This window comes from Pteronotus mesoamericanus, unplaced genomic scaffold, assembly GCF_021234165.1.
Source record: "Pteronotus mesoamericanus isolate MK-2021 breed Mesoamerican mustached bat unplaced genomic scaffold, CSHL_Meso_final contig_20, whole genome shotgun sequence".
In the NCBI taxonomy this organism is placed as follows: Eukaryota; Metazoa; Chordata; class Mammalia; order Chiroptera; family Mormoopidae; genus Pteronotus; species Pteronotus mesoamericanus.
In genome coordinates this window covers 85,608,586-85,636,519 of record NW_026555085.1, presented here as the reverse complement: position 1 = coordinate 85,636,519, position 27,934 = coordinate 85,608,586, and the positions used below count along the sequence as shown (strand labels likewise).

Here is a 27,934-nt window from a genome sequence, read left to right as displayed (position 1 = left end):
TTCTCTAGAGTGACACAGTCTAAGGAGAAACCCCAGTAGTAGAAAGTAAAATCTTAGTGAAACTGATCTGTGTGTTCTTCTTGAGGCAGAATACACACAGGGCTCCCAGCTCCTCATTTCAAGACTAGCTTAGACCAAGAAAATACCCTGAGGATGGTTTCAAAATTTTTTATAGCACAGGATAAGAAAGCACTTGCATCAACATTCTTTACTGAGATTGGCCAGTAATTTAACTGTCCTATACTCTCATGGTCTTATTTTACTGTCCTGTTGGCTAGCTTTAAAAACTGGGTTGAGAAGTGTTCCCTCTTCCTACTCTGGAGAAGTTCATGTATTAGAAATACCCATTCCTTGAATGTTGGTATAACTGGTTTCTAAAGCTGTATGGAGTAACTGTTTTCTAAAGGAAAGATTTTTAACTACTGATTTCTTTTACAATTTCTTTACAATTTCTTTAAAGATTATGGGACTGTTTAGGTCCTCAATTTCTTCATAAGCCAACTTTTAAAGATTGTGTTGTTTCTTAGGGATTTATCAATTTTATCTAAATTATCAAATTACTGGCCTAAAGTTGACTCAATACTTTCTTTAATGTTTATAACACTCATAGTTATATACATTTTTTTCATTTTTATTTTGTTTTTATTGATTCTAGAATATTTGACTGCTTTTGCCAGGAGTTTTTTTAATTTGCTTATTCTTTTCAGAGTCCTCATATTTTTTACTTTACTGATTTATAACATTATATTTGTTTTTTATCACATAACTTTCTGCTGTTTATCCTTATTTTTACTCTTTTCTGCTTTCTTTTAATTTATTCTGTTCTTTTTATCCAACTACCTGAGTTGGAGAATTAGGACATTAATTTAAGGCTATTTTTAAAATATAAGCAATTGAAGCTATAAATACCCTTCTATGCACTGCTTTGGCTGTATCCCACAAGTTCTCATGTATACAATTTTCATAATTGTTCAGTATTAATTTTTATTCCTATCTGATAGAAGTCTTTATGGAAGATTTCTATTTAAGGCTAAATTAATTCAAGAAAAGACTGGTTAATTAAGTGTATGGGAACAGACATCTTATCCCTATGTCCATTATTTTCAAAGTGAATTATATTGGCAGGAAAAAGTATATTAAGTCAAAAAGTTATATGTTAAAGGGCACTCTTCTTCTCCTCTTTCCATATTTCTTTTTACCCCAGAAATTGGGAACTTCTGTTCTCTTGGAGGCACAGAAGTGAAGCTTCCACTTTTTTCTCCACATTCTATCTCTTTGACATTGAAACACACACACTCTCTCTCTCTCTCTCTCTCTCTCTGCCTGGCGTCCATCCAAGTGAAGTGGCCAGGCCTATGGGCCTCTAGCTGCCCCAGCTCTTGCTAGAAGGGTAAGTGCATTTCAGAGGGAATGAAGTGGGAAAGATTGTTTTTTCTTGGGATCCATTTCATTCTCTAATCTAGCTTTACCAGTAATAACTTAGATTATATATTAATTCCCATATTAATCTTGTGTTTATTACTCCATTGTTTCCAAATCTGGAAGGAAAGGGGACTGCATTGTTGGGCTTCCGAAGAACCTTCAACAAATACTTAAAGGAAGACATGTATAATGTCAACTTCTTCGGGTAGGAATGATGGATATGAAATCAGTGGTTGGGTGTCACAGGTCTGATAAAGATTAGAAAGCTCCTTCTAAAGCTGAACCATGGAAGAAAGGAAAGGGAGCAAGCTGTGCTTTTGGATTACTGTTCATTGTTTTGGGAAAGTGAAAACAGAAAAAAAAATATATCCTTTGGAAAAAAACCTGCCCTGCATGCCTTCAATTAACAGGCACATAGTACATGTGACAGAGGGACAGATTACAGAGAGAACAGGAAGTAACACACCAAGCATCTGAAAGATTAAACAAACATCCTGGGTGCCCAGTGGTTTTCTTTGTGCGCAGAAACCCAGCCCGTTTTGGTTTCTAGGTTACCAACCTTCCTGAATCGCTGCTGCTGTCATGGTTAGTGGAGGCACTGCGTTTCAGAATGACCTGGCCCGCGTAAGCCTGCTGTGCTCACAGGGTAGCACTGCCTGACACACTACTCGGGGCTGGTGTCTAATTCTAGCCTTGCTCTGCAAAGTAACCTTGGGGAGCTAGAACATACATGAAGGCAGGGAAAACACAGCTCATTTCTTTTGCTGTAGTAAAGAAGCTATTTAAAATGGACTTAGACACCTACATTCCCTGTGGGCAAAGTGTTTACTTAGCATTCAGGTATCAAGTGGCTCTACCGTGGGCATGAGCAGCAACAACTCCAGTGCCGTCCACTCCAAGGGGGAAGGGTCACTGCTGCTTATAAAATACCCTCTCTGCAGATAGGCTGTCCTCAGCTCTGTCAGAGTCAAAATATATTAAAGGCTTATTCTGTTTCAAGTACTGCCGTTTCAGGTACCAGGGGAAACATACAAAAGCAACATATACAATAATATATTTAGGAGACAAGATGTTTGTTCCCCATTGAACTGTGAAATAGTCAATGTGTTGCCACATATAATCAATTGTCAGTGGGTGGATGGGATTTTAAGCAGAGCAAAATCAGTGGTCTGGGGCAGCAGAGCGATGAAGGAGGAGGATTTTGACAGCAGAGGAAGTGGTATTTAGAACACCTGAGTTCCTGTTTTAACTCTACTACTCACAAGGATCTAGCTCAAGTAACAACCTCTCATGGAGCCTTAGTTCTCCATCTGGAAACTGGGCATATTACTTTCCTAAGGGAGACTGGAAATTAGCTCCTGTGAGGAGCCAGCCATGTCTAGCCTACTGTAACCTACCACTTGGCTCTGGTAAGTGGAAGTGGCCAAGAGGACCAGGGGCAGGGGAGCCTGACTAGAGGTGGGATGGTGGGAATTGAGTAGAGCAGGGTTGGCCGGATGGAATAAGAATGACCCTGGGAAAAGACGGGGAATGAGAAGAAGACAGAACAGTCTAGAAACTGAGTAGAGTAATTCAGACTTTAGAGACAAGAAGGAGCCATTAGAGAGTGGGAAAAATGTCGAAAGCAGTGATTTCTGAACCTAAATCCGGAAAGAAAAAAGGAAGACAACGAACAGGAGACAGACAAGCTAGATTTGGTACACTACCCTGGGCAGGTGGTAATGAGGACCAGCTATTTCCAGTCTCCATGTTTTGTTTTTCTCTTCCTTAGGGTAGCAATAAGTGCATCAAATATTTGTTTAGCATTTTATACTTACAATGTACTTATACATACTTCATTACATTTTGAACTTGCACCCTTTGGAATATTACTACTATGTACAGATGAAAAAATTGTAAGGTCAGAGTTAAATAAATTAGCTATTATTAAGCTTTCTAAAAATGGTAAGTAGCAAATACTGCTTAAAATAAATGAATCATCAAGAGAATTTTGTTACTACGCTGTTTTTGGTGTTAGGTACCAAAAGCAAATGCAATTTGACTTTCACAAACAAGTTTGCCAATGCAGAAATGTTGATGACTTTTCTTTTTGGTTAGTTGAGAGAAAGCAGAGAAATCCTTGTTTAAAGTACCGATATCCTCTTCAAAGCCATGAGGAAGCACACTGGGATGATTAGCATAGGCTGGACAACCTTTACATTCTCGTGGGGGTCATGATGTTTGGGAGATATGAGGCCTAAGGAGGGATGGGGCAAAGGGCTTCCTTTTACTAATCAGAGATCAGTAATGCTCTTTTGGACAATGTACAACTTGAGTATAAGATTTTGAAATCCAGTTTTGGCAAAGGTGAATAAATAAATGTATCTGCACAAACAGCACTTAAGGGAGCAGGATGAAATCTAACCCAGGGCTCAGTCGGATGCATGCAGCTTATATTATCAAATGGCTTTGCATCAGTGAGCACTTACCATCTCCTGATGCTGGCTCCCAACAGATGTGCGTGTGTGCGCCCACTGCCCCCCCATCCCCCACTCCGCGGAAAGACTGTTACTGGAGACAGTGTGGTAGCAATTAAGTTCTAGCAGGTGAATGGCAAACATTTTCTGAGTGCTTCCTGCTTGCAGAACACTGTGCTCAGATGCCTGGGCAGGCGCCGTGGCATTCTTCAGTGCATCCCTACCTCCTTCATTACTTTGATGGCTTCCACCCGGTGCTGGGGTGGGGGATAGAGCAGCACGCGGTGATAGAGGGACTGGAGCACGGGCTTCATGGAATCCACCGACCCCACCAGCCGGACCAGCTCGGCTGCAATGTAATAGATGGTCCGAGCCACGGGTCCACTCAGCGCAGGCGCGGTGGAGGAGCATCCCGAGCCCCGGCCATGGTCGGAAACTCCTGGAGACGCAGAGTCTGAGTCCACGCCCGCACTCACGCTGCTATGAGCGGAGGTGATGGTTTTGTCATGAATTGGATTCCCCAGGATCACGATGAGAGCGGGGCAAAGGTTTTTCCTTGGAAGAGATGGGGAGAAAAATAAGTTTCACTGCAAGCCAAAGGATCAAATGTGAATATTATCCTGAGTGCAAATACCAGATGCCACACAAATTGCTATGAAAATTGTGTTCTTTACTGATCCTTTTATTGGCTATGTCCTGCCCCAGTTTTCCTTGTCTCTCCATCACTCTGGCTATATGAACAAAATACTTCTTCTCATAAGCCAAGCTAGGGTTAACTAAATAAAATATTGAGAGAAGCATCAAGAAATCATCTTGCATAAAGAAGTAGACTCAAAATGTGAAACGGCTCATTTATAAAGTTTCATTTTACTGTAACAAAATTATTTTGAGAAGTTAATTTAAAATTCTGACACATGTCATTCATATTCCTCCCTGTAGATAAGCCCAGGAAGCCGGAGCCACTAGCTGGCTGCCTGCAGGCCCTGTCACTCGCGTGAATCTCTGGCTATGACTGAGTGACTGGTATTCATGTTGAAATGGAGAATGTGCCAAGAATAATCTCTCTTGCTGCTCCCCACTACATAACTTTCTGGAGCCTCAATATGCTTTCAGAACAAATAAATGACCTAAAAAACCATTTCCTAGTTTCTGAGTCTTATGCTCCTATGATGTAAACAAAATGCAAGAGGGCCTTGGAGGCCTATTTTGTTACAGTAACCATCAGTTTCTCTCTGGTTCATGTAAACAAAGCCACTTCCCTGCTTTCCCTTGAAAACATTTACCCACAGATTAAATGGCCAGAGGGTCATGGACACTGTGGGAAGGGGCCCACAGACTCAGCTGGAAGGAGAGAGCCCCCTGGGTTGGCATGGGGGGCATCAGGGTGGGCGCTCACCAGATCAGGTCGGTGAAGCCTCTGTGCAGGTGCATGGAGGAGGAGGAGCTGCTGAGCACGGAGAGAACGCACTCCAGGTACAGGAGCTGCAGCTGCTGGTTGTCACTGCAGAAATGAAACCGACACACAAAGGCAAGATTACAGAGGCGATGTGTGAAAAGCACTTGGCAAATATCAGGCATTACGGAAATGTTCATTTTTTTAGGGGGGTGGGTTAATGCTATGGGTTGAATTATGCCCCCCTCCCAAATTTGTATGTGGAAGTCCTAACCCCTGGTATTTCAGAATCTGACCTTATTTGGAGAAAGGGTCTTTACATAGGTAATCGAGTTAAAACAAAGTTATCAGAGTGGATCCAAATCCAATGGGACTGGAATCCTTATAAAAGGAAGAAATTCAGAGACAGAGGAATATAATGTGTAGAGACACAGGAAGAAGGCGGCCATCTACAAGCCAAGAGGAGAGGCTTGGAATAGATCCTTCCTTCCGCCCCCAGATGGAACCAACTCTGCTGATATCTTGATCTCAGATTTCTAGTCTCCAGAACTGTGAGACAATAAATATCTGTTTTCTTAAGCCACCCAGTTTCTGGTACTTGGTTATGGCAGCCCTAGCAAACTAATACAGTCAGGGTGACTTTTTTTATTATTAATGACCTTTACTTTTTAGAACAGTTTTAGATTTACAGAAACATTGAGCATGAAACAAAGTTACCATATTTTGCTCACCCCTGCACACAATTCATCCAGTTATTAACATCTTACATTTGTATTGCACATTTGTTACCAGTAATGAACAAATATTGGTATGTTATTAACTAAGTTCCATAGCTTATTTCAGAAATGTTAATTCTTAGTATGTTCAATTATGTAAATATTCCAATAGTCAATGCTTTACTAACTTGCATTTGACTTTATTTTTGAAGGCAACATGGTTTTTCAATGGACAAATTATTCTCAGAATTACTATTATGGGTCTACTTAATAAGTCCACATAAAAAAAACAGACAACTCTATGAGATGCAGATTCTTACACCCAAATTAAATTTGCTGCCTAACCAACCAGAATTAAGGAAAAATTTAATGTTCAAGGACATATTTACTACAAATATATAATAAACACTTTTAAGAGAATTCATTCAGAAATCTTAAATAGAATGGAAATGTTCAAAAAAAGGAGAAACTTATTTTTAAAAATAATTTTGATTGTTTCTCCTTTCTCCTGATTTAAAGTAAATAAATGCCAAAAGGAAGCTTAATGCCCTTAACAGTTCAAGTAAGTCCCAAGAGAAGGGGGCAGAAGGGAAAGGCAAAACCAGTGACAGGCGGACTAGAAACTTAAGGAGACAGGAAGGGAGAAAAGTTTATACCAGGCCATTCCAAAGCCCAGAAGATTCCATCCATACAGCTGCCAAACTGGGAAAGGCTGTGCAGCTGTCAGACAAATGATCATCAAATAGGGGCTGGGGACCCCTCAGTTAAGTGATATCTTAAACACCTCGGTGATATGGCTTTGTAAAATTGGCATTACACTTCAAAACCAGTTGACAAGCTATAGCCCCAGGGCAAAATCCTGCCATGGCCTGTGGACTAAAGATTTTTATGTTTTTAAAGAATTATAAAACCAAACCAAACCAAACCAAACATGAACAGGAAACAGACATCGTGTGGTCCTTTACAGAAAATGTTTGCCAACTCTCATATCTCCCTTGTCCAGAGAGAACTCCACAATGATTAAAACAATGCCATTATTTTGTAAAATAGAATTCCACTTCAATTTGGATGTCCTCTACAACAACCTGGAAGAAGAGAGGGGTTAAGGCTGAATCTCCATAAAAATTATTCTTCTTTGGCAAGAGAAAGGCGGTGGCTAGGGAAGAGGAAGAAAGACAAGACATGATTAGCCACTCTTGGGCCAGGTATGGACTTTGCATATCTATACACCTACACCACAAGTTTCCTTACACTTTTGAACAAAACAGTTCCCGACAGAAAACTGCACATTCTTCATTCTTGGGGGACTAGAGAGAAAAGTACATAAGGCACTGTGCAGGAAGTGCCATAAATGAATGATTGAAGGAACATAAGGTTCTATGAGGGCTGTAAGAGTGGTACCAGATCCTCCTTAGAAAGATCCAAAAAGAACTTCCAAAGGAACTGTATCTCAGTAGAGACCGACAGTTCATGGAGGTGTTGGGGAGAGGGTTTTAGCAAAGTGTGGGGTGGGAAGAGGTGGCTGTGGTTGGAGCACAGTATGTGAGGATGTTACCAGTGGGATGTGAGGCTGGAGAAGTGGGTGGGGGACGGCTCAGAAAGGCTTTTGTAGGCTGTGCTAAGATGTTTGGACTTTATTCTGCAAGTAGAAGAGCAATATGATCAGATTCCTGTTGCAGAATAATCATTCGGGATGCTGTGCAAATGGACAGATTGAAGGTGGAAACATAGAAGGGCCATATCATTGATGATAAGTCACATTTTGAAAAATCAGTTCTGAAAGGACTGCCTCTGCTATAGGCCCAGGCTAATCTTTCTGGCCCATCACCTGACTCAGTATTTTTTTTAGAAGAGGCCTAGGCAACTTTTTTTAAATTGCTGTTCAAGTCCAGTGGTCTCCATTTTCCTGCCCTACCCACCCCCTTCAGTATTAAGAAAATAATTATTAAATGTCCCAACTCAAAAGGGTCTCTTTATCTCTTTACTGTCAGAGTAGCATCACGAAACTAAAATAATTATAGACAATAAAGATTCTCAATTTCTGGAATCACTAGAAGTAAACCTATAGAAACTCCGTGAGCAGTCAAGGTTCTTATGAGTATCTACAAAGTGTGATGCAGCAAACCCCAGGCATCAGGCTGGATGACAGGGAGAATGCATTGCCAGGGTAACTGGCCCGGGAGTCTCCTTGGAGACTGAATGTGGCAGCTTTTCTGTGGGTTGCAGCAGTTTGGAAAAATGGGTGCTTATGACCTTATATGAGTCATGTCATTAGAGGAGCTGTTGGAAATGTAAGCACCGTCCACGCTGCCCTCACTAAACATACACAGGCATGAGCACAGTGTGTGCATGTGTGTTTCATATTTGTCTGCCTGTAGACAGACAAATATGTGGGGTGCACAAGGCAGAAAGGAAACTAGAAACCAGCCAACTCTTTCAAAACACACTAGGGAAAAATCTGTCTACTTAGGAGGGGCGTGAGTCACATTGCCTGGTCTTTTGCTTGAGCATTTCATGGCTGGCAGGCTGAGTGAGTATCTGCTGGTCTCGTTTTCTGCTCATCTCTGAACTTCCTTCCAGGCACACAGACCATGGAGAACAACTCTCATGAGTGGACCAGGGGGCATGAGGGCAGAGCAGCCATCTGTCCTGCCAGGCTTCTGCCAGGCAATCGGGAGGACGTCCTGGATCTCTGGAGTTCTTAAGAGTTTTGTTTCATCTTGAACCATTTTGACTTTGCTTCCCTTAAAAACAGTTCAAATTTAGGTAGAAAAAGGAGAGAGGGAATGAAGTAACTGTATAAGCAGAAGGATAGAGTGAGAACACGTGAGATGAACACTTAACCTTGACTCGTTGAATCCAAGACTGGTTGGGTACAGATCCCTCTCTGACATTCTATACTGGGAGGGGAGAAGAGAGGGGGGCGAACAGGGAGAAAATAAATAAATATCTTCCTGAGCCAAATTATCCTCCCTAAAATTCTCGAGTTTAAACCTCATGTAACTCACCTTGCTTAATATAGAATTCTATTAATACCATACCTGTAAGGCATGTGAGTTATTCCAAGTACTTGAATGCATTTTTGTGCACCCTCCTGAGAGACTGAACACATCATGAATACACGCCCCTACAGAGCTAAAGCCCTATGAGGTATTTGAGCTTCAATTCTGGAGATGGTTGGTCAAGGGAAGTGCTGATTGTAGTGTGATTTCAGAGGAAGAAGATATTTAAATGGTAAGAGAGCCGTCAAGTTTAGCTAGTAGCTAACTGAGGAAGTAAAAATCAAAAGAAATTGTAATGGGTGTGAAAACTTAGCAAGGAGAACTAACAGAACCACCGGAGTGACCGCCGTCAAGAACACGGCACTACCTGACCAGGTGAACTTAGAGGTCTCCTGTTGAAGCTGCACTAAGTGTGCTGCGCCCCCAGCTTCTTCAGCAATAGAACCCACCTTAGGGTAGTGGAATCGTGATGGAAAAGACCAGATTCAAAGAAGGTGAAGAGTATCCAGAAGCAGGATTACTGGAGGAGTGCATTGAAAAACCAAGCAAGATGATGAGACTCCTATAAAAACTACTAAGCTGTGTATAACAATATGCTTTAAGTCTCTTCAGTCCAATGTCTAATCAGACACCCTAGAAACACATATGCATGTTACATGAGCTATTTTCCCCACTGAAAGCCAATTGTTGGGTCATATGGTTCAGAAATATTTCCTTTCTTTTTTTTTTAGTAACTGATACAAATATATGACTCTTAGTTTCTAATCTGTGTATGTGTATTTAGTTTCTAATCTGTGTATGTGTAATAAATACTCATTACAATGAGTATTTGTGCAATGCATTTTCCTATCAATCTACAGTCAAAGTTCTGACGTAAGAAGCTCACTGTTCCCAACTACATCGTAAACTAGAATTAGCACTGGCCATGTTGAAAGTAAACAAACCATTTTAGGGCTAATATTTACCAAGTCATTATTACATGCTAGGTACTGTGCAGTTAAAAAAAAATTCCACTTATACCAGTACTTTTTAGAAGATATCAACACTAAACATTTATAATAATTACAACAGGCATAAACTTGGACTGTCCCGAGTAAACCAGGTCATATGGTCACTGTACAGATGGGGGTCCCTGTAGCTGATATTAGAGCCATCCAGGTTTTAAAGAATCATGAAATTAAAGCCTTTACTGGATCTAGCTGAAGACTTTTTCCTAAGCAACCAACAAAGATACATTTTCAATATATCATCTGTAGACCCATAGACTCATTCTGACCTAGCCTGATGATTTTGAATTATTAATGGCATAGTTACCATGAGCTCTCCAAATTTCTAGCACTTAAAAACTTGAAAGTTTTCCCTTAATAAACTACTCAGGAAAAAAGAAAAAAACGTTTAGCATATTGGTTTCCCTTTGCCTACAAAGTCATGAACATAGACTTTATATTTTCCAAAGTTTTAGTGGTCTAAAACTTTGTTTAGTGTTTTATTCCCTCCTAATGCGAAGACCGGAGGGGTGAGGTAGGCCGGGGAAGAAGCATCCTTGACCGCTGCCAGCTGCCTGGGGCTTCAGCCAACAGAGGCGCCCCACTGGTGAACATACACCGTTTCAGAGGATGTTAATGTCATGTTAGGATTTTCCACGATGGGGATGGGACAAGATGAAAGCCGATCAATAATCATATCTGAACAGAGATTTTAAAAAATTCTGTATGGCCACAAAAATGACCAAATATCATCCTCCCCTGTGAGTGACTCCTGCTTGTTCTCCAAGGACAACTCTATCTCCCCTCTCTTCCTCCATTGGCTAGAAAAAAAACTAAGATGCCCAATGCCAGGATGGCCTCCGCTTTCTGACAGCAAGTAATCCTTGGCCGGACCCTCGTGGCTTTAACCCACCCCAGGTCACCTAACTCAGGTTCAAGTCCTAGAATACCCCCCAGCTCTCTTTCATGGGAGGCTCCCTGGCTCTCTGTGGTGTACAGGCTCTGTCACTATAAGGTGATGAACCCAGATCTGTTAGCCTTGGGTGCTCCTGGTGATCGCTGGCTGCTGGTGACATCAGGAGCCTTTCCAGCGAATTTTCTCATCTGATCTTTACAAAAACCATAATGTGTTTTATATGACTAAATTATATTACATAAAACATTGCATAATAATTATAATAACATTATTTTATAGAAAACATAAGCTTAGGGTAGTTGAGCTCTTCCCCCAAGGTCAAGAACGAATAAAGGGCAGAAAAGGGGTTTTGCCCAACTAATCCAACAAAGATGATACAATTGAGCCAACAGTATTAACACCACACCTGATTATATCTTAGGAGAAAACAAGCCAGTGAGAATACATTCTAGCTCTGGTATAGCAGCTGGCTCTGCTTTGATGGAAAGGAACTGAGCAGGGGTGGGAAGGAAGTAGCATTAGAAGAGATCCAAGCCCTGGTCACCAATGGATAAAGTGAATATACACCTATCCCAGCCAGGGCTCTGTTGAATGAAGGAAGGTGATTATAATCATAGTCAATAGGCATAACTTGGGGCTGTTCCAAGAAAATTAGGTCACGTGGGGACCCTATAGATAGGGTCACTACGGTTGGTATTTGAGCCTTAACATTAGGATAATAATCTGAGTCTCAATCTATTGCTCCAACTCTCTATGGTCAGAAAAGATAGGAACCTGAGCAGGGTACAGGAGGGTCCATTTATGTCCCATCTACATTAGATTCATTCCTCTCAAGGGAAAACCATGCCCAGACCCATGGCCTGCCTAGGATCCAGGGGTGGGAGCTACTTGAGGGCAGGGGTGTGAAGGAAGTTAAGTGTTATTTCTTTTTGGTTTATCCCAGCTACATACCAAATAGGTCTCTTCATTTTTCAAGTGACTGACATTAAGAGAGCTTAATTTGGTTAAAATATACAGGTGATCTAGAGCAATGGTAGATTGACTGATAAAGAAATCATTCGGCAACAACTTTTAAGACTAATTCTAAGCTAAGCTTAAAAACAGTCCTGAGTTTATTAAAAAACCAAAACCAAAACCAAACAATAACAAAAGCAACTTTTTGCAATGTTTCTAGCAAAGTGAGAGACCTCACTTACATTTGCAACTACAGCACTTTTCCCATTACTGCATATAAAATCCTGTAAGTAGAAGTTTTCTGATTTATCAAATGTTCTAGTTGCCAGTAAATAGTAATTTAATGTCTTTCATAACTCAAGGGGCACTTCACAATCTCACTGTGTTGTAGAATTTTGCAAATAACTACATATGTAGTTAGAAGAGACTTTTCATCTCACCTTGAAAAGTCTGTCCTTTTTATATTTGGCTTCACTATAGATGCATAAGTTCTCTTACTAACTTGTTGCACGGAGAGTTGGACCAGCAGCATTACGGATTAAAATGGCATAAAAAATGACAAGTATATAAAAGTCAGAGTAATATGTCCTCTTTTAAAATATATATGGGAGCTCAGAGGCTCAGAAAATGTGAGAAAAAGTAGAAAAAGACTCCACAGTCCAAACAGTGTAGAAAGGTGCAACACTTGGATGAGAAGACTCAGAGTCACGGCTGAGACATGTCCTGATTAGGACGAGCCTTCACATCCACTAGCTCTTAGCCAACATTCTTTCGATTCAGATCCCTGTTTAAGAGAATTTAACTCTTCTTTGCAAGATAGTGTTTTCCCATTTTCTCATTAGAAAATTATATCCATCAGGAATAGTATTGGATAATGCAGGCTTGCCCAAGGCCACTGAATATTTTTCTCAGAAATGAACACCAATGGCAGGAACTGCTGTCCCTCTAGCTTGCCATTTTATATGATGTCACAGACAAAGGTTCCTTGGGTGACTGACCGCCAGTGAATAGGAGTACCAATGCAGAAGGTACTTACTTGATGGCAGCTTGTAGCTTCTCACACAGAACAGTGAGCACAGAGACAAGGTCATCACAGAGGGCCTCAACCGTCGACCCTTCGAACAGAGGAGGTCATAGGCATTAGACGTTGGCAGGGGACTGGGACTCCCCCAACAGTGTTTCCCATCCTCCACTGTTGATGTTTTCAGGACTGAAAAGACGATTATCAGACGCTGAGCCTTCCTTAGGCCACCAAAATGTAATGTATTTTAAAAATAATAATAATTCCTTTCTAAAGTAAAACACTCAAAAGATAGTCCAGAAAGAAAATAGATCGTTTCTTATAAAATTCGTTCATACTTAATGAAAGGATATTTGGTTAAAAAACAACACAATTGTTTTGATACTATTTTTCTCAATATTTAGCCCAGTGGACTATACATGTATCCCTTATTCTGAATTCTTGATTTCCTGGGTTTTCTGAGAATTGTAACCCAAAGAGATAAAATAGGGCAGTGTGGGAGAAAGGCAGGCTTTTCAAGCCAGGAAGCTAGACAAAGGCAGCAAAACACTTTGGCCACCATCTTCACCCACGTTAACTATCTGTCCAGCATCCTCAGAGCACGGGATCTTAATGGAGCAATGGCCAATGTCAGAAAGAAAGAAAGAAAAACAAAGGCATGTTCATGTCCAGAAACTAGCAACAAAACTTCCACAGGAGCACTGGCGTATACTGGGAAAAGACTGAAATCTGGAATCTGCTTAAGTCCTGGTGCACAGCATGCGGGATGGCACAAGCTTGGGTCGGCTTCAGTTTTCCTTTTGGGAAAATGAGGTAAATATACCAGTGACATAGATGAATGGGCCAAGTGAAGTAACAAGTGGAAGCATTTGTCTCTTTATCAATAAAAACCTGTAAAGATCTATACAAATGTGGCTAATTATTTGATGAGTGTATAAACGAATGCATGAATGACCATGATGTCAAGGAAAAGGAAAGAAAGAGTGGCAAGAGTGTGAGAGAGAAAATAAAAGTTGGAAGAGGGCAGGGGAATGAGAAATCGCTGACCTTCAGAATGTATGATCTTAAATTAAGGGGAAAAAAATGAGATATGGTAAGGTACAATGAGAAAACATAGTTTAAAATAAATAAAAGCCATAAATAGTCCTTAACCTCAATTTAAGATAAATTTCAAATGAGTCCATCAATTTTCTACTAACACAGATGTTAAAGATATATCTGTGACCAAGAGGACTTTGACATCCTTTTTGGTTTATAAAATCATCCTACATTAAAATGAAGGTTTTCTGGGAACTGCAATTGACAGAAGAAGAGAGGGGCAGAAGATGTTGGAACATATCATTGGGACCATTAATTAAAAGGTGAAAAAGTTCTGTAGCACTTCTGGTCCATGGCCTAAGAATACAGTGAGATATGACTAAAACAACACACTCAAGCAATGCTCTGGAAAATGACTTAAGATATTTTTCTTATATCTTTCATGTACTCCTCTTCTTCTAATTGTGGCTGTTTAGCTCTCTCTCCTTCTCTTTTTCATCTCTCTACTCCATCCCTTCACCCTATTGTTAACTGGCAAAAATAAAAAAAAATTTAAAAAAACCCCAAAACACCCCAGTTTTTCCAATAGTTTTTAAAATTACTGAATAAAGTCTGAAACAAAACTTACATTTCCATTTTTAACCAGATGATTTGAATTTTTCATATCTCTTTCAGAAAACAATAATACCAAACATTTTTTTAAAAATCTGACTGCTTATCAATTATACATGGACTTCTAGTTTTTCTTTTCCTGTGGGTCAGAATGAAAGTTCCTTACCTTGGTTTCTGACCTCCTGAAAGATTCCTTGCAAGATAGCTCATTTTTCATATTAAAACACAGGTACTTCATAAACATACTTCGGGTACAATAGCACTTTGTACCGATCAGGTTTCCACAACCCTTTTTCCATTCTCATTTTAACAAATAATAAACCTGATTTCACAAAGAACAAAATTAACTAAAAAATTCTGCTTCCAACAGGAAGGTCTAGGAAGAGCTCATTTCCCTCACACAGTTGGAACAGGAATAGCTATGGTTGGCATGAGAGCATGGGAACAGAAGGAAGACAACACACGTGGGTCAATCACACCCCATAAGGCGAAGCCAAGCAGAAGCTCCAAGGAAGTGGTGAACTACCCTGAGAGCATCCTCATCTCTCCATCCCCAATACCAGGCACATAGGAGGAATTCCAATACCTGCTTTTTAAACTGAGCTAGCAAAAATCAAAGTCAATACCTTGATTCCTGAATTCCTGAGGGACATCTGGGTTTTCAATGATCTAGTAAGGAGACACACACAGGACAATTAGTGGCTTCAGGCAAGAAAAATCCCAACTCTTAAACAATGGAAAATTCTCAGAAACAAAATGTCATCTTGCGTGCTCTGGGCCTAGCTAACTCACCTAAGCTCACCCTCCAGGTCTTGATAGTATTTCATTATTCATGGTATTTATGAAAAGATGTTTGGAACTGAGCTCATCAGTTGCAAAAATGACTCATTCAAGAGTCCATAAGCTTCCTGGGAGTTAAGCCCTATGGTACACTTTATCATTCCAGGGTGCTGAGCTGTGACTGGGGCAAACACCCACCTAAATAGCTGAGTTACCTGTGCACAGATAAGGATGTTTCCCAGGGTCACGGACTATGCTCTGATGGGCACCTAGAGAATACAGCCTCTTAGTCATAGAATGATCAGGTTTACATCCAGGTGCAAGGATGACTGCTGGTCAGAAGCACCAGTTTCCTGTTTGACTGGGGCAACGTATTAACTTTCAACTGTCTGATCAGACCAACCACTCTAGGCTGTTTGTTGCTTGGTAGATCCAGAACTGTCAAGGAAAAGATGAAACCTTGAAGGAAGGAGGAATAGGGAGGGAAAGATATTTACCAATAGTTAGATTGACCTCCCAGCAGGGAGAATTCAGTGACTTCTGAGCAGAGAGCAGGAAGGAGACTCTACAGCCTCCCACCTCTTAGTACTGGGAGGTAGTGAGAGAGCATTTTCATGCTAATCTCCTATCAGGTTTATAAATCATCCCACAGCACTGTTTTTTTTTTTTTAAATTGTTTATAGGCACATATTTCTACTATTCTCTGGTTATTAATTTGCAAGCTTAGCTGCTTCCATACATTCTTTGTGAAATGCTATGTCAGTGTCTAGAGCTCAGTACACAGTTAAATACAACATTTTCTGGAAAAAACACATCTGAATCATTTTCAAGGACTGGAGAACCAACACCACCTACCTGCCCCACCCCCAATTATATACAAGTAGCATTTTTTCTTTTCCAAGAGAGTGAATTACAATTTGACAACGGCTTTTGTATTTAAATAATTCAATGATAAAGCTTGAAAATACCTTGGGGTTTCTGAGGATGCAATATCCAATTGCATAATCTGTACTGGGAAGTGGAGTGGGAGGCAAATAGATAGTAGGTTGAAGCTCCTGTTCATGCGGACACTTTTGGCATTCTAGATTGATTTTCTTTCCACTGTATGTAAGTGTTCCTAATGCTGAGACGGCTGCAATGTCATGCCGGTGCTACACACCACACATCTTCCCCACTTAATGGTAAGTGTCCCATGGGAGAACACATAGCCTCCTTGGAGGGAACCTCACGTTCCTATGGACCATTCCCCTTTAACAGCTTTTTAAAAATAGTCATTCTTAGGTGGCAAAACTTAGTCTATCTAGTGGACATCACAAATACTCAAATATTAGCATCCTGAGAACTGTGTCTTTCTGGGACATGGAAACATCTCCAGGGACCGCATGAGTAATAGGAAGGGAATAACAGGAAACATTAATTTTCTACCTAGTGTGAGATCTTGCCTCCGGCTGGATGAGTCCAGAAGGTCAGTGATGAGCAGGACCAGAAGGCTGATGAGCTACAGAGCACACAGGACGGAGGCAGGTAACCCCTGGGTTTGACCCTGCCCTCTACTACTCTTGTTTGTTGCCACTCTTGCAAAAGGGCAGCAGCAACTGAAAGGCCGTGCCATTTGAAACCTAACACTCTCCCACTTAAAAATTTAAAAACAAGATTAAATGACTAATATAATTGAAATCACTTTGAAACTACAAAGTTTTATTTAAACATTTCATCTCAAAACATTAAGATATCATTACCATTACAGTATTTCATCATGTTGCCATTTAGCAAAGATTAAATAGGACTGTGTATTAAACATGAAGATTCTCAACATCTTACATTCATTTCCATTAAGAATACTTTTTTCCTCTTACATGTTTTCTACTTATAGATTAGACTTTCTTTTAAATTAATATTGCCACACCACCATATTCAAATGCTAGCAGAAGGGTTACGCCAATATAATACCCAAAATTAAAATAATTATTTTTTAAATAGAAAGGTGGGCTTTGGATATAGCAAACACAAAAGAAAAAATCAGTATTAATTTTTATCTGATCAGTGTTGTAGGTTTTTCAACACCAGCTGCCAGAGCTCATAGTAATAACCGAGGCTGCAAGTCAGTCAGGAGACCAGAGGCTTAAGTTCTGGCTCTTTCATGGACAAGCTCATAGTTTCAGGTTTCAATTTCATCTCTCTGGGCTTCATCTTCCTGATTTGCTTTTATGAGGAATAAAAGAATTTGACCAGATAAACTCAAAAGTTCCACTCATCTCCTTAATTTTCTAAATATTACATAATTATTACAGTTAAAAATTAGAAATGTTTGAAGTTAAACATGGAATCTTGATTTCTGTAAAATTAATTTCTAAGATATTTCAGACTGCCACTGAGATTTCCTATTCTAAAAAATAATAAAGTGCTCACTTCAGAATACTTCTTGCTGAGTTTAGAAGAACTTTAAACTGCATTTTTACAGAGGGAGATTTAAAAAAAACACACCAATTTTGAAGAGGAATCATCTCCTCATTAACATTCCCAGAAGATAATTTATACAAGAAATCAATTACATTTACATTTTCCCGGGAACGCTCATTTTAGACAATCTGTTCAAGTTTAGAGCAAAACCTCCTATAGGCTTTGATGCCGGAAAGAAGACAAATCCGGCTTTACCCTGGCAGCAGCAGCAGGGGAAGGAGAGCTTTAGCCACAATCTTTTAGTTAACAAAACACCCCACATATACCAAACCTCAAGGCATGGAGTGGACTGCTATTAATTTTGAATTTACTTCTGGTATTTGGTAATATGTCACAATACTTGAATATAATTTTTAATCTGATAATTTTCTTTAAAAAATGACTTACAAAGAATTTTAAAGTAACGACTAAAAAAATTACAGAAACTGCAAGGAAAAACAACTCTCAAAGCTTTGGAGTGAAACAGGCAAATATATATTTGAGGAGCTTAACTTATATAAATAAATGTTCTTCCAAACCAAGCCAGCCCTTCCTATTGTTTCAGAAGGGAGCAGCCCTGGCGGGGGGTGGGGGTGGGGGGACATGTAGGGTGTGGGACACGCAACATGCAGTGACACACAGAGACGATGGCAAGACTGTGATGAACATGTGGATATCGCAAGGCTCACCGTATTCTCCTGCCTTTGTCGCAACTGTAAAGTCAAGTCACTCAGCATTTGACTGAGAGTTGCCCGCACAGCAGTGTTTATACTACGCTGGTGACAGCTACATGTGTATGTCTCAATGCACACCTGGTAAAGAGATAAGACAGCAACATACACACTCCATAGATACCAGTTTATTACCGACATGCTTTGGAATTAACCAGAGAGGATATGAAATCCCCCTGAAGTAGAAAGTCAGCCTGATTTAGAACTAGTTATTCATGAGTAACTACATGTATTTAAAATCCCTGGGCATTTATGCTTTGAGCATGTAGGGAAAGTATTATTTCCCTAAAGATTATCCCTCTTAGAAGTTTATTCTTCTGAGCACTGGAGGAGAATGCAGCTTGGTGGTTTTTAGATATGGCAAATAATTTATTCACTGCTGAGTTCTGAGGCGTGGGGCGAGGGTTAGAGAAACCCTGTCTTCTGCTCTGTAAACAAGTTTGGCCCTGGATTAACCCTGTCTCACACAGGTCTCCCCTGTAAACTTGATAAAGGTGGCTGTCAGCTGCGTTACTAGGCAGCATGGCTTATGGGAAAACATCCCCTGGTTACTAAGCTGTATCTGAACTGGGAAAGATGTGAATGAACTTTAAAAATCTGGTGAGGAGTTTGAGGTTCCGAGTGACTCTTGTCATTGATCACGTCTTCTGAGGGAGCTCTGCAAGCTCTGTTTGTGGAATTACAGAGATACCGGTTCCCATATCAGAGACCCTTGAAGAACGTAGGTCTGAATTTCTTGGGTACACTTACATGTGGCTTTTTTTAAAACTTATGGTATTGATAAATATAGTACAGTACTGTAAGTGTATTTTCTCTTCCTTATGATTTTTATTAACATTTTCTTTTCTCTAGCTTACTTTATTTTAAGAATATAGTATATAATACAAATTACAGAAAATATGTGTTCACACTATTGGTAAGGCTTCCGAACACTAGTAGGCTATTAGAAGTTTGGGGGTAGTCAAAAGTTCTGTGTGGATTTCCTATTGCGTGAGGGGGCAGAGCCCCTGACTTTTGCGTTGATCTAGGGTCAACCATTGGTGAAACATAGGGCTCCTAAACCAAGGTGACCGCTCTCATCTTCTTGCTCCTAAGCTGACATCTGAGAGCCAGACACTACCCTCCATACTGGTGTAAGGCCTCCTCTGGAAGACAAATGCCTGCCATTGACCTGTGTCTGCTCCCTGTCCTATGTCCTGCTGAGGGAATACAATGCCAGCTGTGGCCTCTCTGGTCTCGTGAGTCTGAGTGTCCAGTGGAACCTGAGGAGGCTCCCTGTTGGCTGCAGCCTGGAGAAATCCCAACTGGAAAAAAAAAAAAAAAAGCCCTCACTTGAAGATGACGATGCTCAATATCATGACTCTTAAGATTTTATTGCCTCCAGTTCCTCTGAAAGAAATAGGGATGGGCATGCCAACAAATACATGCTTTAAATTGGTCGACTTTTTTCTTTCCATAAGGTGTGCTGCTTTTGCATTGTACCAAGCATATTTAGACCTACGAAAAGAAAAAGAAGGGATGCAGGGTACCTAAATTATTTTTCTAGGAATATCTCCAGGAATATCTGCATTGAAAATACTGGGTCCTCGCCTAAACGGTAAAGTTAATCTGACAGTTGATAGCTGAGATGGGAGACTAAATGTTAACCTTTGTTGTTGCTAATGCTTAAGCTAGAGTTTTCCACCAGGACTCACTCTAATTACCTTTTTGGTAAAATTAACTAGGTAAAAGTAAATATTTTCTTACAGTTTAATTTATCTCCCATTGAATGTTTAATATTCCAAATGTGTTTTTAAAACTTAAAAGTGTATTTGGAAGTTGGTTTGAATTTATTCATTTTAAGTGAAAAAAGTAAGAGCAAGTTCCAAAATACTTATTTTTCAAACTACCATTTAGGGCATGTTAATTTCAAATTCATTTTCTCAAATGATCATGGATTGTTATGTACTTGAGGTACCATTTACACATACTTAGAAGAAAAAGTGTTTTAATCTGGAAAGGCCTTTACTTTTGCATGTGATAAAATGGTTTTAAAAGCCTTGAAAATACGTCTAGATGAGTGCATTGTTTCACTTTGATGAAACCAAATTCTCTGCAGTTTAATTAGGCACTCTAGTACTATTTATACATCAGAATTCAAGTTTTCTTTAACTCTTACATTTTCCCAGTAAGTCTTTATAACTGTTGATCTTTTAAATCATTAAGCTTAAATTTCAGGAGAAATTTGAAGTTGAGAAGCATTAAAGATGAAAGAGTAGCTATTTTGAGAACTGAGCTACATACTTGATATTAATATAAACAATTCTACTGCATACTAAGAGCCATACCTTCTATAAAACCTTCCTTTAAAAATTACATCCGTCACTTTACACCAATGAAAGAAAGCACACATGAGGGACTTGGATTTTAAGTAACACAAACAGTGCTGTATACGGACAACTTCCCAAATGCCAAACAGATTTCTTCAACTTTTAATGTCCCCACCATTTTCAGTGTTTAGAGGTAAACAGTGGAAACAACTTCGTGCAGGAGACATTTTATTAAGGGAAAAGGTAAATCTGTTTACTCTGCTTTTAAAAAAATGATCACTCTAAGAAGCTCATCCTGTGAAAGTTGGGAGTATAAATGCTGCATGTGAAAAAGGGGTATCTTTTTAAATATAAAAATGAGCATGTGTGTAATAATCTTACCATCTTTAGATACCCAGTAAGAAATGATTTCAGCTGTCCCGACATCTTCTAAAGAAATGTTTCTTACACTTACTATAATAATAATAAATGTCTTTAAAATGGTAAGGTTCATAGAACTAGTGTTTCAATGATAAACCTGACTATTATACTAAAGGCCAATGCTTTTTTTACTTTGTGAATGTTTTTCTTTTCCTACTATGGGGCAGTGCTAAAATGAGCACATTTAATTAGAGAAGCTAAGAGAACACCAATTGAACACCAACTCCAAATGCAGGCTGAGTTTCTGGGAAAGGGCTCATCAATTTCTTCTTTACAAATCTCCAAGGTCACTTCTACACCCCATGCCCTTTGCCTTCGTAGTGTAGAACTGACACCAAAAAACCTCAGTCCTGGATCTCTGCCAGAGGCTCAAAGGACCAAGTAAAATACCTTGTGAAAAGCCACAGGCCCCTGATCACCAGGGAACGCACGAAGACACAGGGCAGTGAGGAGTTTCGTAACGGACATTTTGATCATTTCATGCATTTGTGGACATCCAGCTTTACGGCATGCTAAACACAACTGAGAGCAAAAACAAACTGTTAGTGAGGCAAGACAAATCCCAACAGCAGAAGGAAAAGAACAAAAAAACCCAAATCTGCAAGCCATTCATAGCAATAAAAGCTTTATGTCCTCGAGTAAGTAGACTGATAAATAACAGTACTAGGTTATACCCAGAGTGGAATCACTGTTATTACATATGAAGCAGCAAAGTGAAATGTAGCAGACAGTCAATACTGGTCAAAGGGATAAATTTTAAAATAGCTTCCACAAGAGCAATTTGCTTAACTTTGCAAAATGAGCAGGAGCTTCGCTTCACTTTGTTGAACTGTGCGTTTACCTTCTTTCCTCTCTGAATGGGGTTAGTGGCACAGCTTTGTCAAAACAGAGCATGAGACTGAGTAATACGTTCCATAAAAAGAAGAGCTAGCAAGTTTCCAATTGGAAAATTTTTATGGAGATAAAAATAACTTACGGTGATAAAAATAAAAAGGATTAGAGATTAAGCTACAAGAAAGCAGAACTGTCTTTTCTACAGGGACAACTATGAAGGCTTACTGATCACATTAGAACCAAAGAACATTTTGATTAACACTACAAGTCTGAACAATATGTTGAGTCACAACGACAATGCAGTGACCAGGCTATTTCCAGGTGAACAGCAATAGCAGGTAGGGGTGTCACAGGAGGCACTTCATGAAATGGGTCCTGCTGATGCAAACACACAGGAGCGCGCACACACAGGGTGAACTGAAAGTCTGAGCACCATGCTCGGGTAGGGAAATTTGCTGGTTTTCTTTTTTGGCTCTCATTCGAAAGTCATAAAGCACCCGGGCATACATGGAAAACTCCAATTGCCAATTCCCTCTTCCTCATCCATGTTCTCCTTGGCTTAGCTGACATACTAAAATGGATTAAGACACCTCAGTCCATCAATTCCTGCACTTTCTCAGGCAGAACCTTCTGCAAGGTCTACACAGGGTCTGCTGAACTCTAGCCTCTGCCCTCCGAACCAGCCCCAAAGGGAGCAGAGAAAACCTCTGCATGGCTCTGTGCATCTTCTAATTCCAAATAGGTTCTTCAGAGCCATATAAATCAGAGATTAAAGGGAAGTGTGAAAATTTTTTGCAAAACAGCTCGTTTGCTCAAAACCCATCTGGCAGTAAGCAGTCAAAGAAAAGAAACCTCAGAGGGGTCAACCCAGAGTCAGTCAAGAGACTGGTCCACAAAGAAGAAAAGGGTTTCCAGAAGGAAAAGTGGAGAAAGCAGTCCCTGAAAATGGGATTTCCTTACTCCAGTGGCCTTGGCTGGTTTGGGACCATGGTCTGGGCTCCTCTGGCCACTTCTCTTGCCAGGAGATAGGGTGACTCCTCCGGGTCTTACAGAGAACATAACAAATAAGATGCTTCCAAGAAAAATGGCTCAGGCCGTCTGTGGACATTTCTTCTGGAGTATATCTGGAGACCCTCTGTTCCTTAACTGTAGAATACTTTATATGAGGTATGTCTCAGAAATAATTAGACTAAGAAAAAAAGGTACCATCGAACATTTCAAGAATTGTAAGTCAGCTCAATATTAAAAATACTTCAATGAAAACTTAGAATCATTAAATTGAAATCTTTGGCAAAAGGTCTTGAGGCTCAATGTTTTTGAAGCTCCCTGCGGTAACAAGTGGAACTAAACAAAACTAAACTCGAGATCCCCTGATGGTAACATAATGCTCAGAAAAGGTACACTGGGTATCAATATATAAAGATACCCCAGAAAGTGGTATATGCCTAATGATCACAAAAAAAAGGTAAAATTCATCAATACTCCTGCCTCACATGTAAAAACACCATAGTGTCATTATCAAATTAAATGCCTTGGTAAAGGTCCAGGTGGGTAAGACTCCTAAGAATTTCAGCCAGTTGCCAACATTGTTACTACAAGATTCTACTGTCATTTTCTGAGATGGAGGTTACCAGGAAGCAGTATAGCACTGTGTTCAGCAGTACATATTTGAGATATCAAGAGTCTGGACTTGAATGTCTATCTACAGAACCTTGATAAGCAAATTAACCTCACTTTCCTTGGGATTCTTTTATCTAGTTTGGTTGTGACAAAGATGAAAAGAGGTTGTATGAAAAATGCTACTCCTGACATGCCCTAAGGACTCAACTATTAGTGGCTACCATTATTAACCAGTGGAATTGAGGGGTGGGTGGACTGATGATGAGAAAGAAGAAGGTCCCTGAAACTAAGAGTCTTAAAGAATGAAACAATGGTCTTTGAGAGTGACTTTGCTTACAGCTGACAGCATGCCACCGAGTCAAAGACTAGAAGTTTCCCATAAGTCAAAAAGATCAAACCAGAAAATACACATTTATGTACTAGACTTTCTCACTTTGAGAAAATCCCATAAAGGAATCTTTAGCAGGCCTAAGGATACGCCCCAAATCTTTCTAATGAGACAGCATCATTAACCATCTTCAAATTAGCTTCATAGAGCTTCTGGTTATCATGCCACCTCTTCCTTAACACCAAGACCTGGACAATTGTTATTCCCACAGCTTTTCCTCTATTAAGATAGCTAACCTTGGAAAACTCAACGTATCTGCCTATTTGGACTTAGTAGGAAGAGAAATCTTGGGCTCAGCTTTCAATCAATGAAGAGAAGGATTACGCACCCATAATGGAGTTTTAGAAATGATAATTCCTAAAACTGGACAAAAACATGTTGAATATTTCATAATTCCTCATTTCTAAATTTGGTGACATTTCTAATTCTTCCTGTTGTATCATGGAAGACTGTGTACTGAAAAAACTTTCATTATTGCAGTTTAATTAAGCAAGTTAAGTTAGACATACACAAATGAAGCCTGCTGCCCTCTTATTTACATTGTAAATGCTTAATGATCCTTGTATAGTTTCAGCAGTACCTTGGGGAAATAGCCTCATTTTTCATACTTAAGTACACATCCCATTTCCTGATCAACAGATTTCAGGCTAAGCACTGTTCTTGGGTAATGGTCAGACCAGAGTATGAAAGAAAAGAGCGCCTGGATTCTTTCCTAACATTTCCACAGCAGTCTTAGATGGTTTATTTTAAGGTGTTTTTCTTAATAAGTTATTTCCCTAGCTCTATTAAAAGTGACAAAAGGAGAAAAGGTCATTTTTTTTAAATAAGTTCAAGACTTATCTTTATGAAAAGTTCAGATATAACCAAGAAGGCTTCCTGGAGCTAATGGTAGTATGAGGCTGAAATGTCCTGCTTTAAACATAGAGATGCAGATTTTCAAAGGCTAACTTAGCAGGTGAAAAGCAATTGAGAACCTGCAAAAATTATTTTGTTTCAGTAAGTCTACAGAACACTAATTTTTTTGTGTGGCAGTATTTTCGTAGTTCATACTTTTTGGTGATTAAAGAGCATTTCTTAAGTGATTTCTATGGTGAAAACCCAAAGGCTGTAAGTTATTTTGCAAATTCAAAAAAATATATAAAATGAAGAGCTGTAAGAAAGATGTTCATTCCTATCTCATGTATCCAAAGTAAGCAATGATTTCAGATGATTCTACTATTATCCTTTCTTAAATTACCTATATATTATTCCTTTAATAATCTAATATTCATAACTACTAACCCATATACTTACATTTATAAATTGTTGTTATGCCTTCCATACAAATATACCTACTCCATACTTTTCTTATGCCAGAGTACACAAATATGGATTGAGTGGGGGTATTCCTCCTCTTTTTTAAAGGCTGACCATGTGTCTTATTGGTGCAAACATGCACTCAGAAGAAAGAGTGAGATAACTCTGTAGCAGAATCAACTGTTAAAGCATTTAAGAAATACATTTGATACATATCGAGTAGTGACAAATGAGAAGGAGAAAGTGTGGAGATGACTTGGCAGGAGAAAAAGGTGAAAGGCAAGGGGAATTGGAAGAATCAAAAGCTTATACTTATTGGGGGGTCCCCATTGAGAGGATGCTGCTGCCAGGTGGGGCTCCATACTTCCTGGGGTGGCCTGCTTAGTCATGGCAAAGGCAAGGCAGCGGACACCTGGGTGTTAGCCACATGTCATCTTAGAGATCATACCATATTTACTTGTGGCACTGCTTCTCAAACTTTAATATGCATATGAATATGCATATGAATATGAATAGAGGGAATCTGATAAGAGGGCAGGTTCTTATTCATGGATCTGGGTCAGGGCCTGAGGGGCTGCCCACGCATTTGGTGGGTGGACCACACTTGAGGTTTTAGAGCACAACAGCTAATTTTGACATGGTTACAACAAAGCGTGGTTGCAGGGAATAATAGCTACCAGAAGAGTGATTCTCAACTTGACCACTGCCGTAGAATTGTAGGGGGCTCAGGGGACTTTTTACAAAATTTGCATGCCTAAATCCCTCCAAGAACAAAAACTCAGAAATTGTGGGGCAACCCTAGGCTTCTTACTCATGCTAACACTTCCTAGGTGATTCTAATGTGCAGACTTCGGTGAGAACCACTGACCTAGGGGTAAGGCCTCCAAAGCTTTGCCACTGGGAGTACCCCACACACCAGAGAGTACATGTCAGGAGAGCACAGAGGAAAAGTCAAAGTTTAATCAGGTTACTACTAAAAATAGTCAACCTTGTACAGGAACCTAAGCAACCTTTGTTTAAGCCTGTCTCCTGTTCTGATCTTTAATCACTGTCAGTTGTGAACTGATGCATACTACTCTTTCAATAAAAAGATTTATTTTATATTTTATTTTTAAAAGATTTTATTGATTTATTTTTAGAGAGAGGGGGAGGGAGGGAGAAAGAGAGGGAGAGAAACATCGATGTGTGGTTGCCTCTTGCACACCCCCTACTAGGGACATGGTCTGCAACCCAGGCACGTGCCCTGCCTGGGAATTGAACTGGCGACCCTTTGCTTTGCAGCCTGGTACTCAATCCACTGAGCCACACCAGCCAGGGCAAAAGATACATTTTAAAGATAAAAGGCAAGATGAGCTGAATTTCAACATTGTGACTGCAGTGTATTCATGCCTGAACATGGTTTGGGATGAGGGGTGGGCTGGCCACAGTGAGCTGATGACAGCACGTGTGGCAGGTGTCCAGACAGAAAGCTTGGTCACCCACCGGTCTTGCATCGTGGTGCTACTACTTCCTAGCTGCCTGACTTTTGGAAAGTTGGTGAACCTCTCTCCGTGTCACCCTCCTTATCTGTAAAATGTGGATAACAATGTTCCTGCTTCACAGTGTGGTTATGTGGGTTATAGGATTTAATATCAGTAACATTCTTAGAACAGTGCCTGGCAGAGAGTAAATGCTAATTACGTATCAGGTGTAGCTATAGAAGAGTCTCTAAGTGCATATACTTGTCTCTTGCCAGAACAAGCGATGATGTTTGATTTCAAGCCTCCTGAGAATTACTGACTCTGACAGGGAATGGCCGCGGAGAGCCCAGAGAGTCCTGGTAGAACTGTGTGGAGCTGTAGCCACGCGTGATGAATAAAGGCCCACTGTTCTTCTCAGCAGGAGGAACTCTCCAGGGTGTTTCTCTTGGTGGCTTTTTGACTGGTGCTGGATGGAGTGACCCTCTGGCCCGGGCACCTGTAGTGCTTATCACGCTCAAGGAGCACTCAGCCTCCCTCAGCTGATTGGCATGTGAATGTCCGTATCCACAGACTGGCCAGGCAGGAGAGCGGGATTCTTCCTCTTCTGAAGGTGCTGTCCGTGCCAGGGCCAGATGGGCCATGCTGCACATCGCCATTTGTCAAAAGTGCTTTGAAGTGGTGACTCTTGTGGTCATTACAAAGCAGCCTCCCTATCCCCGCTGTGCTGGGCAATCTTCCAGAAGGAGCTGCCACCAGAGCCAAGCAGTGGATCTCAGAGAGGCCTGGGAGAGGGGCAGCCTTAAGCCTACATCCTGCCACAAACAGGGAGGTGGAAGAATCTTCTTGTGAGCTTAAAAAGTATCTTCTGGGAGCCTGCGTGTTGCAAGGGAAAGGCCACGACTATCGGTAGCACAGGATGAAAAGCTGCTATTTAAGATATTTACCAAGTTCTTCTTTCAGAAAAACAGAGTCCCAGGGCCTTTATCATGAACAATGAGTCCAAGCTTGCATCGGAAGTAACAGGTTTTCCCATGACGGTCTGGCCCCTGCTCCATGACCTGCTCATGGGCAAACCCTTTCCCAACTAGGAAACCTCAGAGGGCTACAGGCAGGGTGTTGCTGTTCCCTCCGGAAGCTGGCC

The 27,934-nt window shown here is 40.3% G+C and overlaps 1 protein-coding gene across 1 annotated transcript in view; it reads right to left on the bottom strand.

The window, feature by feature from the left end:
* The window catches only part of ARFGEF3 (ARFGEF family member 3), a 160,253-nt gene that overhangs the window by 68,805 nt on the left and 63,514 nt on the right, over window positions 1-27,934 (bottom strand). Inside the window, exons 6-10 of the mRNA XM_054570026.1 lie at window positions 18,425-18,547; window positions 15,143-15,185; window positions 12,882-12,960; window positions 5,275-5,379; window positions 4,103-4,433 (exon numbers count right to left, since the gene is read on the bottom strand). Of these exons, the coding sequence (XP_054426001.1) occupies window positions 4,103-4,433; window positions 5,275-5,379; window positions 12,882-12,960; window positions 15,143-15,185; window positions 18,425-18,547 (681 nt within the window). The remainder of the gene's footprint in view (window positions 1-4,102; window positions 4,434-5,274; window positions 5,380-12,881; window positions 12,961-15,142; window positions 15,186-18,424; window positions 18,548-27,934) is intronic.